The sequence below is a fragment of the Lygodium microphyllum genome, chromosome 11 (assembly GCF_053477565.2).
Source record: "Lygodium microphyllum isolate KBCC chromosome 11, Lygodium_microphyllum_v1.1.10, whole genome shotgun sequence".
NCBI classification, from domain to species: Eukaryota; Viridiplantae; Streptophyta; class Polypodiopsida; order Schizaeales; family Lygodiaceae; genus Lygodium; species Lygodium microphyllum.
This window is the reverse complement of record NC_141145.1, coordinates 141276822-141294918: the sequence shown is the minus strand read 5'-3', so window position 1 is coordinate 141294918 and position 18097 is coordinate 141276822. Positions and strand designations below refer to the sequence as shown.

The following is an 18097-nucleotide window of genomic DNA, read 5'->3' as shown; positions in this document are numbered from 1 at the left end:
TCCTCCAAGAGTAGTAGGCCATGTCATGATCCTGTGTACTAGCCAAACTAAATTCCTTAGTAAGGGGTCGGTTGCAATTGCAAAAAAAGGGAGCCTAGGGGCACCCCTATCATATAGCCTACTACAATGCGAAAGGATCTGAGGACACTCCATTCACATGGATGCATGTAGATGCATCAAGAAAGAGCATCTCAATCATTTCCACAAATGAATCACCAAAACCTAAGTGCTAGGAGGATGAAATCCTGGCCCATGTGATTGTACACCTTATAGAAATCCAAGTTTACTAAGACTTCTAACCACTTAGCCAAGGCCCTTTCTACAACCATGACCAAGTTTAGTATGGCATCTTGGATTATTTTATCATGCATGTATCCACATACTGGTATTCATGAAGAGTCTTCAAGAGTAAAAACTTTATCCTGAGTGCAAGTACCTTGGCTATCAACTTATATGGACAGTGTTAGCATGGTGAGTTGCCATTGAAACATCTTAATTCTCCCCGCATATTCCAACATTAGCCTTGTGTGGCATACTTGTTTTCAAAGAAGTAATGGTTCAAGAACTAAGTGAAATCTATTATACATACCTTCCACATGGCCTTGTAAGACTCGCATGGCATCTTATCTATACTCAAGAATTTGGTTGCCTTCATTGATTTAAGGGAAAACTCTGCCTCATCTTCAAAGAAGAATCTTGTGACTTGCTTAAGATCGAGGCATGCTATATCCACTTCATATCCATTGAAGACGTCCTTGACCTTGGCATCATAATCTGCCACCTTATGAACTGAGCCAGCAACCTTTGTAAGATGCAGTTGAAAAGCCTATAGGCTGACTTCGGTGGATGAAAGTTTAATCCCATTTGAGTTTTCTATGCATGAGATAGTTTTCCTCTTTCCTTTGCTATCAAGCACAAAAAGACTAAAGCTGATGGGCCATCCCCCTTAGCCTCCCACTTCTCTTTCACCAGCAACTGAAACTCCAGGAGAAAGGCCAAGAGCATCAAAAATAAATCTTCTAGCTCTGGCGACATTATCCATAAAGAGCCCTCCCCTTACGTGCAAGAGCTCTGCCATGCTTGTTCGCCTCTTGGAACAAATCTAAGGATCATAAGAATCCTTTGCCGCCAACAAATCTAAACCATTCAATGATATTTTGCCTTCAGGAGACCATCGGACCATGAAGGAGAGGGAGACCCTTCCATTGCTGTCCCATCGGTCACTTTTTTCTTCCCGCGACGTTCTGCACCATCGCCCCTCGGAGGCAAAGGGGCCGCTTCCCTACCACCAAGGCTTGCATGCATGCATGAGAGCCAGCACGCGTCGAGAGGAGAAGAAACGGGCTATATTACTGCCACCTTGCAGTACAGTGCCGCCCCCAACAACGCAAGATTGCACCAACGTATCACCTCCAAGAGTGAGGGATATAGTTGATGGGGCCTGAAAGGCATCGATCCCATTGGATGTAGCAGGCGTAATTGCACACAATGAAAGAAAACCCACCACAAAGAAAAAAGGAGACCTCTCTTCATTTTTTTACCCACGACGTCCAAACAATACTTCTTTCGAGATAGGCAAGTAATTAGTCTTACTCTTTCAGAGATCGTCAACAGGCAAGTAGTCTCTTGATATGTTGGTTATCTCCCTCTTCTGGTTTCTTACCAACCATAAATAGATAAACGACCAACCATCCTGAGTGTCACCCCTACTTTCAATGGGCCCTTGCTATTTTATTTATGCCAGCATAGGGTTGATACATATACATCGGAAAAGCTATGGTGCATAAATCATCTCCCTCTTTTCCCATCGACACAATAACTAAAGCACTAGTGTCACGCTTGCTTTTAATAGCCCTAGCTTCTACATTGTGTCCATTAGAAACTTAATATTCTGTGTCCCCTTCAAAGATCCAAATACATCCCCTTCAAAACTGAAGCAAAGCCCCTTAAAACATCCAAAACGCAGAATCAAGGCACCTTCCGCATCCATCCACAGCAGCTAGAGGAGCTCGCTGAGGGGATTTGAAAACCCCATGTGATTGGTCTTTCCCCACTCACATATGATTTGAAAACCTCATACTAAACATTGATTGAGTGCTTTTTAGAAGAGACGAAAACCTTCATTCATTATTTCAGTACAAACGGGAAGAGTATCGAAAAAGTTATACCACTGGACGTTCGGTCGGGTAGAGTCGAGCGTGCGTTAATGTTCGGTTGTGGCACTAGTATATGTTTGGAATGACGGTCCCTTCGCTTTCAACTGAACACGGGGGTTGATGTTTTTGTTTTATAATTCTCATTCTAAGAGATTTCACGTGCAATATGAGAAGTTGAGAACGCATCTTTAAGTAATGTTAATCCAATCACCCCTACAGCCTCTTTTGACTGATTTACGAGGTGTTCTACCAATCGATGTCAACGGTTGCACAAATTTTCTTATCTGCAGGCGAACAAGAGTAGACATTATGGACTTTGAATTTGAGATAGGAGCTTCGATAATTCTGCCAACAATGACTCCAAAATTCATCTCATTTCTTTGTCAGTCTCTTCAATTAAGATTTCTTGAGGCCTAACTGCTTGCTTTTATCCTCTACAAACACAAGACTCAAACTAATCTTAGCGAAGGGATGACAAGAATGACTCTGGGTTAGACAGGTTGAAAGCCATCCACCTTTTCAAGATTAGTGAAAAGGTAGATGCAATGAAGCAAAAACCCAAGATGCCTCAATTCTATAACATGCAAGAAGGATACCATGGGTAGGTATAATATGGAAGGTTACCTGATTACTCTTTATCCTCTACAAACACAAAACCCAATCGAATCTTAACGAAGGCATAAGAAGAATGACTCTGGGTTAGACGGGGAAGAAAGCAATCCACCTTTTCAAAATTAGTGGAAAGGTGGAAACAATGAGGCAAAAACCCAACATGCCTCAATTCTATAACATGCAAGAAGCATACCATGGAGGGTATAATATGGAAGGATACTGAATTTCTTTCTTTTTTGTTGGTGAAGAACAGGAAAAAGGAAAGTGAGGAAATGCAGACAAATTATTGTCCAAATCAAGAAGTGTTCAGCTGTGGGATAGAGGTATATTTATGTGAATCCTTTCGACTGCAGGAGCTTTATGTCATGTAGAAATCCTGCCAAAAAATTTGAGAAGGCCAGCAGATCTCACTACTTTGGCATCCTTCTTGGTCTGCTTCACTGACCCTTTGCCTGCAGAAGCACTAATTTCCCTTTTTCGTAAGATAGTCGAAGGGGATGAATTGTGATGCTTCCCCAATATCTTTTCAGGTGTTCCCATTGCTAAACCCAGTGCTGAACTAGACCCCACATTCATATCCAATCCTTTCTCATTTGTGATGCTTACGTTTGTATGTTGTGATGCCCAATCTTTTATTGGGCATGGCTGCAGCATATTGAGCTCATCAGTGGTGGAAGAACATGTTAAGCCATATGTTTCTCCTACAGAAAGCGATATTCTGGCATCTTCTATGCTCTGCTTTCTTTTGAAGCATCGGCACAGTGAAGGAGGCACCCACAATGCATACGGGTCCAACATGTCAGCTCCCATCTCTTGAGAAAACTCTGAAGGGATCATCAAATCAAACACAGGCCTGCCTGAATCCAGCAGTTCAACAGAAGAGCTTGCACCAATCCTTGGATTGATGCTGAAGAGAGATTTCAGCCTTTTCTCTTGCAGTTGTAGGCAGGTATTCTCCATCTTCGACTTTCTGAACAGGTCATTCACAAGTAAAGAAGACGCATCTTCGAGCTTGATGGCATTATGATCCAACTTTACTTTCTTGAACGGATTATTGTTAGGAAGAGGTGCAGAAACTCGCTTCTTCCCAGGTGACCTACTCAGACAATTCTCTTCAACACTTCTGGAACTGCCATCTAGGGTGCATGATCCCAATTCATCAGATGCACATAATAAGCTTGTCCTAGCAGCAACTTTATTGAGGTGAGTAAGGAAAGCCTTATCAGTTTTGACTTTGGAATGCTGAATATCTGTAGCACAAAAACGGGGTTATGACTTGGTTTCAAGTGTACTACCAGGTAAACTACATTCCACCAACACTAAACACAGAGAGCTAAGAAAACCTATTACAGGTAAACTACATTTCACCCACATTAGAACACAGTTTGAGTTAATATGCCGCATTACGTAATGCAGGGTGTTAAGTAAACCTCAACACGTGTTAAACAGGCAAACTACATTCCATCCAAGTGCACCTGCGCAAGAGTACATACAACTTAAATCTTCACGGATGCAACATGCTGCAAGAAGGCGGTTCAATCAAGGAGTCTACAAAGAGGAAATAACACAAGTTCAAATGCAAGCTAGATCACCAACACCAAAGAAGAGAAAAATAGAAAAGCTCCATTATGGACTACATAGAATGTACAAAGAGGTACAGCGAGTAGGCAGAGACATACGACTTTGTTTGTGACTGCACACACACACCACACAAAGTTTTTGTGTGAAACCACAGTTCCCTCACAAACACGAGAAAATCGACTCACAAACGCATGAAGCAACAGGCAGCTTAGCAGAGCAATATACCGGTACCCTTGGACAGCTCAACACCGAGGTTTTCCTTATCATCCTCTGCAGTCAGAAATGCACGACCCTCATCAACCCACAAATCACTCTGCAAAAACAACCAAACGCCCCTTGAATTTATAGGAAACGAACATGAAGGGAGAGCGGGAAAAAACAAAGGTGGTGCTTTGATAATGAACTCAACGTTAACCTCTAAACTACAGTACTTTGAAAATGGATTCACCAAGAACGATCAAAATCCAGTACTTACTTGATGGATGCCCAGCTTGACACTACCGCTGTTAATGTCATGCGTCTTCTCCACTTGACACGAAAGACGCCTCTCACGAGGGAACTCATCGAATGCACACATGGAGATAGGATCTAGGCGACCCTCAGCTATGGCTATGGCCCTGGAAGGAGGTAGGTCACTGTGCAGAGTTGACTCATGGTTAAGGAAGACAATAAAAGAACAGGAGCACAAAATTTTCATGCCAGCCTCATGCAAATTTCGAGAGAGAGAGAGAGAAACGGGGGGGGAAGAGAAAGCACAACAGTATATCCTGAAACAGACAGCTACTAGCTATGAGTTTGTAAGGATAAAATTGTTAAATTCTGAAGAGACGTCGTAAGAAAGCACAAAGAGTATATCCTGATACAGATAGCTAGCAAACTAGCTAGCTGAGCATTGTAGACACGGGATATGTGGTCAGGGATAATAAAGCAAACACACAGATAGAGAGAGAGAGAGAGAGAGAGAGAGCAAACAAAAAGTTGGGAGGCTTTTTCTCCAAAAGGGTGGATCCTTTTTTGCAGAGATAAGCCTTTTTTGCAAAGTTCTGAAGAGAAGCTTCTCTAGCTTTACTACTAAGGAACAGGCAATGGCTTCTTTTATTTTCCTTTTTTCCGCAAGATAAGAACAACGGCTTCTTGATAAAAAACTGAAAAACTAGGTAGGGAAGCACCCAAGGATAAAATAGTTGAACCATAGGTCGTGAAAGACATGAAGGCACATCAAACCTATGATGTCAATATAATGGCACAGCATATCTTTTTCAGTGTGTTTGACGTTTGAAAGCCGGTCTTACAGAATTGATGGAGGAGAAAGGTATCGAGGAATATAAATTGAAAAAGGCGGAGAATAAACTCGAAACAGAGATGCGGGAAGTGCTACGGAGCTTAGTGAAAGGGATTAAACGCATGTAAAAAAGCCATACATGGGTACTAAGGTAATCAGTATGATGTATCATCACGGTAAAGGCATAGGTAAGAAGAGAGGTGCTGAAGTGGTACTCCATTCCTGAATTCATGCACAGAGAGAGAGAGACAGAGACAGAGGAGTAAAGTTTCACAAATTACCCTTAATTCCTGGATTCAGCTCTCTCCAGGTACACATGCAGGCTGAGAAAAGGGAAATAAGATATAGTGTTTTTGAAGAGTGATCGAGGTGATGTGACCGAGCCCTATCTATGGAAGGGGTCTGTGCCCACATTGTAGATCTCTAGTTCCAAGCCTATCAAGATCATAGTGAGAAGGATTTGCCAACGTTGATTGTCAAGTCCAAAACACGACCAAAGGGTGTCCAACATGAGCTACCTGCGAGGGTAAATGGGAGGTCAAGAGTTCGAAACCGGTGAACGAGGAGCTTTGCGGTGCATTACCCTCGGGGGTGCATGCAAAGTGTGGAATGTAACCGAAACCCAATCACAATCAATTAAGGGGCCAACAATAGCATCAAAAGGTTGGTGGTATTGAGGTATCTCCTGCCTGCTAGGCAAAATCGAGAGAGGACCTGTCTAGATTCACCAGATGGCTGAATTAACAGGGCTTTTGTAACTGAAGTCTCTCTGTTATTCTATATTAATAGGAATTATCTTTTAGCATCTAAAATTGACACATTAAAAAAGGAACAGACAAAGTAGCCGAAGAAGTACCATGAGGACATTTGTAGCCCTAGCTCAGATAAGAAGATACATGAGGATACCTGCCCACATGTGCTAGGAATTTGTAGCCCTAGCTAAGCCAAGAGGATACGAGGATTTACGAGATTTCTAGCCATATCACGTACGCACAGTTAGAAAAAATTATTTATCAAGCATCTAAGTTATCCAATACAAAAAGTTTGTGATTAGGGTTCCATACATTCACCAACTGAATGGTATTCATATTGCTTTCAGCAGTCATATGAAGGGTCCTGGGTGACATGATCCTTAGTCGAATTGGAAGGCCGCGACGCCCTGTAAAGGCATTTTTGCCCTTTCTCCAAATGAGGGCTGATGGGGAGCATCTTCGGCCACACATTTTGATGGCTACTACTATCACCTTCAATGCATGCAGGTGTTGTAATCACTGTATGGAATTGATGTGAAAAGGAAGACGCATCAACCCTAGACGGTTTCGCACATGGTCTACCTCCATCCACGCTAGATCCATGGCTTACAACTCATCATCATCGGGCAATGGGATCTTATTATAGAACTCTTGTTATCAGAACAGTCGCAAATAGACAGGGCCTGACTATTATTTGTTTTATAAACTGTTTGTTTTATTAATCATATGTACTAATCAGTTTTCCATTTTTTTTGAAAAGGAGAAAAAAATCTGCCTTGTGTGACGGATACGGCCCCAGAAAGTCCATGTCGCCATTAAACTCTTCCAAAAGGCGGGCAGGAAGCGGCTCCAAAAAAGACAGCCTCCTGCAGCTACCATCGTATCTGCAGCAGCCCAAAACGTATTTTTAAAGAGAATTCTTATATGTAATATATATACCCAATTGAATTTCAGAAATTATAATTTAGCCCCCTTTTAAAAAAGGAAGAAAAACCTGCAGTGCAACAGGCAGCTCATTCACACCATTTGTCAGATGAAAATGACAAGCTCTCGGACATATCCAATACGTTCAATAACTTAACAACAATAGTAAGTCATCATAATTAATAACAGAAAAAGGATGCAAAACTTTTTGGGGGGAAAGAAGAGAGAAGGGTTCGAGGGTGTCTTTACACTCGGGCATGGTGGAAGATGGCATTGGCCTGCTTGAAAGCGAGCTCATAGCCCTCTGGCACTACAAGCTTGCGGTCGAAACGCATGCTAGACAAAACCTGCCACACCTCGAAAAACGTTTTTCTTCCAAAATTTAATCTTCCATGAAAGACTCTCTCTTGAAGACTTTATAGGACTTGTTTAGTCACAAAGACATCGAAAACATGAAAATTGAATTGGGTGCAATTTACAAAACTTTTGACAAAGCTTTGAAAAAACCCTGTATATTTATTATAAAAATGCGGTCTTCCCAGTTATATGTTTTTCGAAAATTGGAATTTCCTTCTATGCTTTGCTCTCGAAAATCAAGGCTTTTCACTATCAAGGAGCAATAATATTGTTTGTCTATTTCGTGAATTTGTACAAAATCACTAGAATGTCTTGCACCGTTCCTCTGCAATCAAGGCAGCAGCTTCACTGTAGAGGAACACTGCAAGACATTATTGTGATTTTAGATATTAATTTCCAAAAAAAATCTTGTTCTGGTGGGAAATGTTATTCTCTGCTTCTGGAAAAAAGGCTTCAACCGACGTGGAACAGTTGTGTCTTAAAATTGGGTGACTTCTATTACTCAAAGTTTCACATTAAAATCTGTTGTTCGTGTGGGAACTGTTTTGATCAAGGCTTCAGTGTCAAGGAATAGTTGCAAAACACGTTGAATTGAATTTGGGTGTGGCAGAGTCTCTGAGAGAGAGAGAGAGGAATTCGGTGGCAGGAGAGAGGCAATGAATGTGAAGAAAAGAAGCCTTACCCGGGAAAGATCACGGTACTTGCACACCAAGCCATAAGCGCGTTTAATTCCGATACCAGGAACAGATGCTACGAAATCACATCCCGCGAGAATACACATCCCTATGCAAAAAGAGGGGTGGGGAATAAATAAACAAATGTACATTTTGTAAGCTGCTTCATGCTTCACCAATCACTGCATTCTTTAAGAATCGATGTATGCACATACTCTGCTTTTTAACTTGCCAAGTAAAGGTGCTTATCAAAGCATACGCTGCGGAAGCATTCTTGCAGGGAAAATTAAGCTTCTAATCGTAAAAAGTAACAGCTACTTTACCAAGAAGTGAGTCAGGAAAAATCTGCAAGCAGGATGCACATGTGCGTGCGTGTGTCCGCCGTGGGTCGCTGTTGTGTGTGTTTGCATATAAATGCTGATTTGCACCAACACAACTGGATGATAGTTGGCTGGCTCAACTCAAACGCATGCCTTTAGTATTATGTCCGCATGCTTTGCCGATATTTGTGTAGAGAGAAAACCCATCAAGAGGAGTGTGTCCGTGTGTCTGATGTTGGTATGCAATGAAAGCCCACCCTTGTCATCATTCATTATGTCTTTTCCCCCTCTGCAGTTAGAATACCCCCTGAGAATTCATGTGTCTGCAAGCTACTAGACCTAGACTTGCACTATTTTGTCGCTCACTCGCTGACTTGCAGTACCTCTCTCTCTCTCTCTCTCTCTCTCACAACACGAGCTTGCCAGCTGAAACCTGCTAGAAGGGCCAGTTGCATGGCATAGTTCTGGCTGCAGAAGGACAAACCTCTTTGAATAACAAAGGAAATGATGCCACTGTCTCTACGTTTTACTAAGCTTTGTGACTCCTCATAATAGTAAACCCTTCACCAAGTAGTAAACTTTCTCCACAAAAGAACAAATATCAAGTACGAGACGCAAAGCGCAAATCAGGGGTGAGTACCTTATATGCAATTCAACATTAAGTAAAACACTACGAAGGATTAAATCGGGTTGCAATCACCTACAGCTTCTCGAGCAATTATGCATCAAATGTCACGTACAAATAATGTATACTATAATCAAGTTGTAATACCGTTGAGTTAAATCAGGTGTCCAATGCCCCCTCCAATGACAGCTTCTTAAGCCGGCCACCCCGAAAGGAGTTAGATTATCATGTACACATACTCTACTATCGTACTTACTGTAATTCAGTAAAACACTACAAAGCACTACATCACTTGTGCAATTCCCGGACGAATTACAGCTTTTCAAGCTGACCAGGGTTAAGGGAGTTATCATAGACAGCATTTATCATTAGCAAGCTGGAAGTACTTTCGGATAAGCAGCTATTGAACCATGCTATACTATGCAGTGCTGTCCTCCGCTTAAAGGTCTCGCCATTCTCATCTGTGGGTATGAAGCATTCTAACATCGAGAACATGTCTTTTCATTGGTACAATGCTAACCATACTTTCTCTATCACAAAGCACGTAGCCCAAAAGGCGAAAGAACGGAAGGCGTTACCAATGAAGCCCCAAGTCCAAGAGTATAAAACTATGTTAATCTATATAAAAGGGCAGCTGTAATTTTTTGGTTGGCTAATTAACTATACCCCTTATTGGTTTCCCAAGAATCATAGGCTACACAATGTAGCACTAGTAGACAGTTAAGAAGGAAGAAAGGTGTCTTAATCATACGGCCCAGGGTGGACAGACTACCTGCTATCGATCCAACTAGCCTAGCCAGAGAAATTGGAATGCCATAATTACTTGGTAGATGAGAAATAAACACCTCTCGTGATATGCAATATAGTGCGATGTGTTCATTCACCTCTTTGTGCAATGCAACATAGTTGAACGTGTCCGTCCATCATCATGTGTCAAATCCTCTCTTTCTTCCGTAGCATTTGATATATTCTAAAAAGCAAGCGTACATAAAACCATCTAGCCAAGATGTAGATCCCATGTAAGTGATGTCCTTAAACTTCAAGGAGAGGCTAATGTGTCCCTAACTAATCAAAACAATGCTTCATCTATGCTATTGCCAAAGTGGTTGAATCAGATTCATTCATCAGCACTGGTGGTTAGCTGCACTTGGGATCTGTCACAGAGCAACTCTCTCACTCAGCCCAGGACCCACTCCCATGAGAGACATTCGTTGCCAGTTTCTATGAAATCCACTCTAGTAGTTGCTTTGGCTGAACATCAATACCCAAAGGGTACCCAAGATGCCTAACAATGAAACCATGGGGAACAACCATTCCCTGCCAGTCCAATGACTGCAAATCTGACTCCGTGCAACTGAGAATGGCTGATTTCAAAGCATTGATATGAAGACCAAAAGCATCACCAAAGAGAGTCCAAACATCTGATGTGTTGCGAAGATTATCCTTGTCCGCAGGCAAAATCATAAAGCTGTCATCAGCCAAGGATTGACTAATGAAGTTCTATCCAAAAGGAAGAGACAATCAAGCCAACTGATTAGAAGCTGCCATATGGGATAACATCGAAAGAACTGGGTGAGTCGCAATGGCAAAAAAGAGAGGACTCAAAGGGCAACCCTGTCTCACAGAGCATGCAAGGACAAATGGCTTGGTAACACCACCATTCGGCATAACTCGCGAAGAAGCCGCAGCACTAATGGTGTAGATCAAATGAGACATCCGAGTACCAAAGCCCATAGTAGACATAAGTTCTGCAATGAAAGACCAGTCTAAATAATCAAAAGCCTTTTCCAGGTCCAATTGGATCAATACCACCTCCTAATTAGAGTGCCTTGCATAGTCAATAGCCATTTGCACATTTAAGACATTATGCAAAATGTTTCAGACCTTATTGAAACCATATTGAAGAGGATGCACAATGACAGGAAGATGCTTATGGAGCCAATTCGCCATCACTTTGGAAAAGATTTTATACATAGAACCCATCAAAGAAATTGGCCGCCAATGTTTCAACTTAGACGGCAAAGGAACTTTTGGAAGCAGTTTGATAAGTCCTTTCCATGAGGAAGGCATAAACCCCGTTTCCCAAACCTGCTGAAACATAGCCGTCAATGGTTTCACCAGTCGGGTAGCAAAAACCTCAAAGAATTCATTGGTGAGACCATCCCAACCGAGACTTTTATCCTTGGGCAAGTGTAACAAAACATCCATAACCTTCTTGTCACGAATATTTATCTCCAATGTAGTTTTGCATGTCATGCGGAACCTGATTGCGGAACAAATCATAGAAAACTGAGCAGGCATGAGTAATTTGGTCAGAAGGTGAAGGAGTAGAACCAAGAAGGTCTAGAAAATCATTCCTGCACATATTCACAACAGTCTGAGGATCAACGACCATTTGACCGTCTGCATCCTGGAGTCTAGTCATATTCTCTCGAGCAAGGGATGCATTGAGAGCTTGAAAGAACTTATGAGTCTGACAAGCACTATCTTGCAAATTCTCAGTCAAATTTTGCAATTTGGCCTGCTGATAAGATTCCAACTGAAACTCTTTAATAAGATCAGCCAAACACATAGCGGATGGCAGCAGAAATACATCATCTGGAGTCTCCACCAGTAGAGAAAGAACCAAAGCTAATAATTCCTATGCTGCTTGTCGACGTTGCCGACAAAGAGAGGCATTATGGATCCCATACTGCCGAACAACCCGCTGCACATTAGAGAGCAACCGTTCAAAAGAAGCATTGCCCTCAGAGAAGAAGTCCAATAAAAATCTATCAATCAATTGCTGCATATAACCCTGAAAGATTGAATGCTTCAAATAAGACAAGTTGAAACGCAAAGGGAGTCTATCCAGAAATTGCTTAAAAGGTGCAATGGGTTGTGCAAGCATCTCAAGCTGTAGAGGAAAATGGTCCAACAAGGCATATTGCTGCAACATTTTCATTTCCAGCATCGTAGGAAAAAAGGCATCATCCTACATGATGTACATGCGGTCCAACCGCGACCATGTAGGTGTATACTGCGCAGAATGAAAAGTAAACCCTGTAGAAAAAGGGTGTAGCCATGACCAGAGATCTTGCTTAAGTACGAAAAGAGCAAACGCATTCCACACACAGCTTTCCGGAGCGTCCATCACCGAATGCTCTGATGTGGACTGTGAAGGATCAACACACATATTAAAATCCCCCATCTAAAAACCCCATTTACCAAGTGACAAGGAGGTTTACAAAGTATTCCAAAGATCCCGACGGAAAAAGGGTCATTTGGAGCATAGAGCCCAAGTAACCATAAGATCTCTCCTTCAAATAAAACTTCAATCACCACAAAACGACCATGTACATCATTTTTAATAAGAACAAGCTGATATTTCTCATGTACAATCATAAGCACACCAGAATAATGCATGGCATGTGCCCCTACATAAAACAACTGAAACCCATGGCAATCCACAACTTTTCTACTTCACCGTGACTCTTATGCTCAACAGCACACAAGACATCCCACTGATTCTCATGCAATAAACTGTTGGGTATTTGACTCACGCCTCACTTACGCCTACGCTCATATGGGAGTGTCATCAGTAGGACACTGGGGCACTTTTTACTCTCGGTAGGAGAGGTTTTTTCCCCCAGACTTATAGTCTTATTGTCGTATGTGCTTATGTGCTTATGTTACACACTTATGGGCACTTAGTGTGTGTCGGATGTGAACACCCCCTACAACCCTAAGGTTTAAGGGTTGTACTTTGTACTTTCTGGTTACACTCTTTTAGTCTATTCTCTTGGGTGCCGTGCTTCACTCTGTCTCTCACTCTCACACTGTCTACTGAATCTCAACTGCACCTCCATCCTTCCATCTCACATTTGGTATCAGAGCAGTCTGCACTCTGCAGACTGAAGCTCCCATTGTCTGCAGCCCCCGCCAGTTCTCAGATCTGCTCCAGGCCTTCAGATCCAGCCGATAGCGCAGCTCGTCTGCCTACTCCTGCTTGTCAGGCAAGACCTGTAGCTCGTCACCAGTTCAGCAGCTCGACCTGCCGCTCGTCTGCTCGCCAACACCGCCTGTGGTATCCAAGCGCAGCCTGCCCGTGGCCGCCTGCTTGTGGCACGCCACCTATCTCTGCGCCTGTCCGTCCGCCAGCACACAGATTCAGTCATCGCCTCTAGTCACCAGCGCACAGCCCCAGCCACCTACACAGCTCCACGTCGTCAATCCCTCCACCTGATTGCCTGCCCGACTGTCAGTTTGCGCCGCCAGTTGCAGACGTAACCAAACACACCTAGTCAACGTCAACATCTGCTAGACCGTCCCGTCCACCTGCAATCTGACCAACGACCAGCGACCCGACACTCAATCGTTAGCCTGTAGTCCACGCCACCGGCCTGCATATCGTTCGCCCGCTCTGACAGCGACCTGCCACACTACCCCGTCAGCGTGCAGTCCACATCAGGTATTTTTTAACAAAATTTTTATTTTTAGTCCAGAACAAAGTTTTGGAAGAGAAGGTTCATACGCGGCAGGCACAGCACAAGATACAAGTGTGCGTAAATTTGATGCAAATTTCTAGACTTGTTCATCAGAAATTTTGGGACTTTTGTGTATTTTGAGGACAGTTGCATATGACTGCTGTTACAGTCACAGAAAGACTGTTTTGACAGACATTTTGGCAAATATTTTGGGAATTTTGATATAACACTGTTGCTGAGCACTGTTTGCACCTTGGAAGCGTACATTAAAAGACAGTTTTTGACAGAGTACGCCCTTGTACATTAATTGCAGAAGTGTGTTTGCTGCAATTTCTGGAAATTTGCAGATTTCCAATCCTTACTGCTTTGACATTGCTCATTTGTCTTTGGAAATTTGTCATCATGGCAAATCAAGGAGGTGATGTCTTTACTTTTGTATCCAAGGAAGGCAAATTGGACGGAAACAATTACTCGCTATGGTCATTCATGATGAAGAATGTATTAGTGGCCAAGAATTTATGGGATTATGTCAGTGGAGAGGAAACTCGACTGAGAGTTGTAGCTCCCGTTACTCCTCCCCATGGCGCACGTGGACAACGAGGACCTCAGCCCGCTCCACCTCAGCCACTTCCTCCAAGAACTGCAGCTCAAAAAGCTTGGGATACACATGATGCACAGGCCTTGTCGCTGATTGCTCTGGCAGTTCAACGGTCCATCATCCCTCACATTCGTTCAGCATCTTCTTCACGAGATGCATGGTTGACTTTGGAGCATATGTTTGCAGGAAAGAATGAAACTCGAATCTCTTTCTTGAAGAAAGAGTTGGAGACTTTAAAGATGAATGGGGATGACTCTATGCAACATCACTTAAATAAGATTCAGGACTTGAGGGAGCAGCTCATGAATGTAGAGGAGTATTTTTCGGATGCATAGTTGATATCCACCACCTTAAATTCCTTACCTCCTTCGTACTTGTCTTTTCATACTGCATTGAACCTCACCATGACAATTGCTGAGCACCCACTCACTTTTATTCAACTGGTTAGTTTGCTTCTAGAGGAGGAGCAAACAAGGAAAAATAGTGGTATGGATGCTATAGTCTCTGAGCAGGCTTTTGTGGCAAGACAAAAAGGCAAAAATAGCAAGGTGAAAAATGCTCCACAGAGTTCTGGCACTTCGGGCACATCACAGAATCAAAACACAAGGAGGAACGCAAGCTAAAAAGTGAAAATGTCATTATTGTAAGAAGCCCGGCCACTATATCACTGAGTGCAGGAAGCGCATTGCCAAAGAGAAAAAGGAGTCAAGAATGTCTGTTTCTACTACTCCTTCCACTGCTACTGAGTCCGTGTCCTTTGTTGTGGACAGGGACTATTGTTTTTACACTTGCAGTTATGACATCTCTTGGGCCGATAGAGCACTTAGCTCTACAGAGGATGTTGACACTTGGTTCTTTGACAGTGGTGCTTCTAGACATATTACATCTCGCAGAGATTTGTTTGCTTCAGTTAGTGCACCTCGCGTTGGGAAATCGGTACAGTGTGCCAATAATGCATCAGACCCTGTTCGTGGTATTGGGGAGATTCAACTCACCGCCATTGATGGCTCTATTCTCCACCTGCAGGATGCTTTGTTTGTGCCTGGAATCAAGAAGAATTTGCTTTCTATTTCTTCTTTGGCATGTTGTGGTTTGCAAGTCACATTTGATGATGACCGTTGCATGCTTAGAGATAAAGAACGCATGACTTTGGTCTTGGCAGGATCTTTGTGTCATCGTTTATATGAGTTGGATGCTCTTTCAGTAGATTTGTCGGCATATATGACATCCACTCTTACTCCTACTATGATACAGGCGGAGTTATGGCATGGTCGTTTCAGGCATGTAAACTTTGGCAGCTTGATGCTTTTGCAGCGTACTCAGATGTTGGATGGCTTACCTCTCTTGGAGAGACCTCCTAAGCACTTATGCGAGGGATGCATTTTTGGAAAAATGCATCGTTTCTCATTTCCTCGTGATGTTGCTTTCACAACAACAACGAGATTGCAGTTGGTGCATTCAGATGTTTGTGGGCCTATGCAAACCATATCATTGGGCAGTGGTTATTATTTTGTGACATTCATTGATGACTTTACATGTTTTTGCTAGGTCTACTGTTTGAAAAATAAGTCAGAAGTGTATGATGCATTTTTGGCTTTCAGTGCACTTGTTGAAAATCAATCTGGATGCAAAATTAAAACTCCCCGTTCGGAACGAGGGGGGAATACATGTCCTCTATGCTGAATTCCTTTTTGCAACAGAAGGGCATAGTCCATCAGTATACTACTGCCTATACTCCACAGCAGAATGGAGTAGCAGAGAGGAAGAATCGGTCACTCATGGAGATGGCCAGATGTATGCTCAAGGCAAAAAGCTTGCCTCATAGTTTTTGGATGGAAGCAGTCATGTGTGCTTGCCATATTTTGAACAGATGCCCTACCAAAGCCTTGAAGACCATCACACCTTTTGAGGCTTGGAACAGTCGAAAACCTTCTGTTGGTCACTTTCTTACCTTTGGGTGTCTTGCCTGTGCCCATATTCCACAGGTACTTAGAAAAAAGTTGGACAACAAGGCTGTTAAGTGCATTTTTATGGGATATAGCAATGAAAGCAAAGGCTACAGAGTCTATGATCCCGTTACAAAGAAGGTTTTTGTCAGCAAGGATAATATTTTTGATGAAAAATCAGAATTATTCTTGGCTGGTTTGGACACATATCAAGCTGCCCGTGATGTTTTTGAAGGGCTGCTGCCCATTACTTTTGGTGATTCAGCTGGAGCTTCAGAAAATGAACCTAATGTTCAGCCAGCTGCTCCTATGGAAAGTGCAGAAATTCAGCCATTGGCGGATCGGAATATTCAGCATAAAGCTGAAACTGAAATTCAGCAAGAGCTTGCACACAGTCAGGATGCTAGACAGTTACCTAGATGGTATTTGCACACTATGCAAGATAGTCCTTTGAATGAACCCATGGCTGGTCGTACTAGAAGGCAAACTCGTTTGCATGATTCAACACATACCATGGAGTTTATTATTGCACCAAGTACTTTTGATAATGAAGAGCCTGAATGTTTTGAGGATGCACAACACGGTGTGCATTGGATGGCAGTAATGCAAGCTCAATAAGATTCTATTACTAAGAATCAAACTTGGGATTTGGTGTCCTTGCCATTTGGAAAGAAAGCCATTGAAACGAAATGGGTCTACAAACTGAAAAGGAAAGCAGATGGATCCATTAATAAATACAAGGCACGGCTTGTAGCTAAAGGCTACCCATAGAAAAAGGGCATTGATTATGAGGAGACATTTGCTCCTACTTCCCGTATGACGACCATCAGGTCTATGATTGCTTTGGCTGCACATTATGGTTGGACAATGCATCAGCTAGATAGCAAAACTACATTTTTACATGGGGAACATCAAGAGGAAGTTTATGTACAGCAGCCCATTGGTTTTGCAGTTGAAGGCTCTGAACATTTGGTATGCAAGCTCAAAAAGGCACTATATGGTTTGAAACAAGCTCCTAGAGCTTGGTATGCAAAAATAGATGCTCTCTTGCTTGGTCAGGGGTTTCTAAACAGCTCATCTGAGTCTACCCTTTACGTATGTAAAGAAGGGGGATCTATGCTGATTATATGTCTTTATGTTGATTACCTTTTGCTCACTGGAACACATGCTGATCAGATTTCAGCATTCAAACAAAATTTCAAGGAAAACTTTTGACATGTTTGACTTGGGAGTTTTGCATTACTACTTGGGCATCCAGTTCATACATGATGCTCGAGGTATTGAGCTATCTCAGTCAAGGTATATTGGGCAGCTTCTTGAAAAGTTTGGCTTACAGGATTGCAAGCCAGTTTGTACTCCCATGGAACCTAGACTGAAACTGTCATTACATGATGACAGTGATTTGTTTGATATACATACATATGCTCCTGCAGTTGGATGTCTTATCTATCTATGCAACACTAGGCCGGACATACAGTTTGCAGTTTCAGCTTTGAGCAGGTATATGCATCAGCCACGTATGTCACATTGGCAAGCTGTCAAGCGTGTTTTTCGTTACTTGCAGAGTACTCGATCTCTTGGATTACTTTATGCCAAGGGGGGACCACTGCAGTTACATGCTTACAGTGATTCTGATTGGGCTGGTGATTATGATACACGTCACTCCACTAGTGGCAATTGTGTCGTATGTGCTTATGTTACACACTTATAGGCACTTAGTGTGTGTCGGGTGTAAACACCCCCTACAACCCTAAGGTTTAAGGGTTGTACTTTGTACTTTCTGGTTACACTCTTTCAATCTATT

At 42.6% G+C, this 18097-nt stretch overlaps 1 protein-coding gene across 5 annotated transcripts in view; it reads right to left on the bottom strand.

Annotated features, from left to right (window-relative positions):
* Nucleotides 1-2516: 2516 nt before the first annotated feature.
* Nucleotides 2517-18097, bottom strand: part of LOC148029450 (exonuclease 1-like) — an 82415-nt gene continuing 66834 nt past the window's right edge. The window contains exons 9-14 of one of the 5 annotated variants that reach the window (XM_087688266.1): nucleotides 8347-8447; nucleotides 7557-7654; nucleotides 7175-7267; nucleotides 4825-4984; nucleotides 4581-4662; nucleotides 2517-4018 (exon numbers count right to left, since the gene is read on the bottom strand). In XM_087688266.1, the coding sequence (XP_087544392.1) occupies nucleotides 3132-4018; nucleotides 4581-4662; nucleotides 4825-4984; nucleotides 7175-7267; nucleotides 7557-7654; nucleotides 8347-8447 (1421 nt within the window). In that variant the 3' untranslated portion in view covers nucleotides 2517-3131. Of the gene's footprint in view, nucleotides 4019-4534; nucleotides 4663-4824; nucleotides 4985-7158; nucleotides 7268-7556; nucleotides 7655-8346; nucleotides 8448-18097 lie in introns of all 5 variants that reach the window. The other 4 variants (XM_087688265.1, XM_087688268.1, XM_087688269.1 and 1 more) reach the window with 4 other exon arrangements.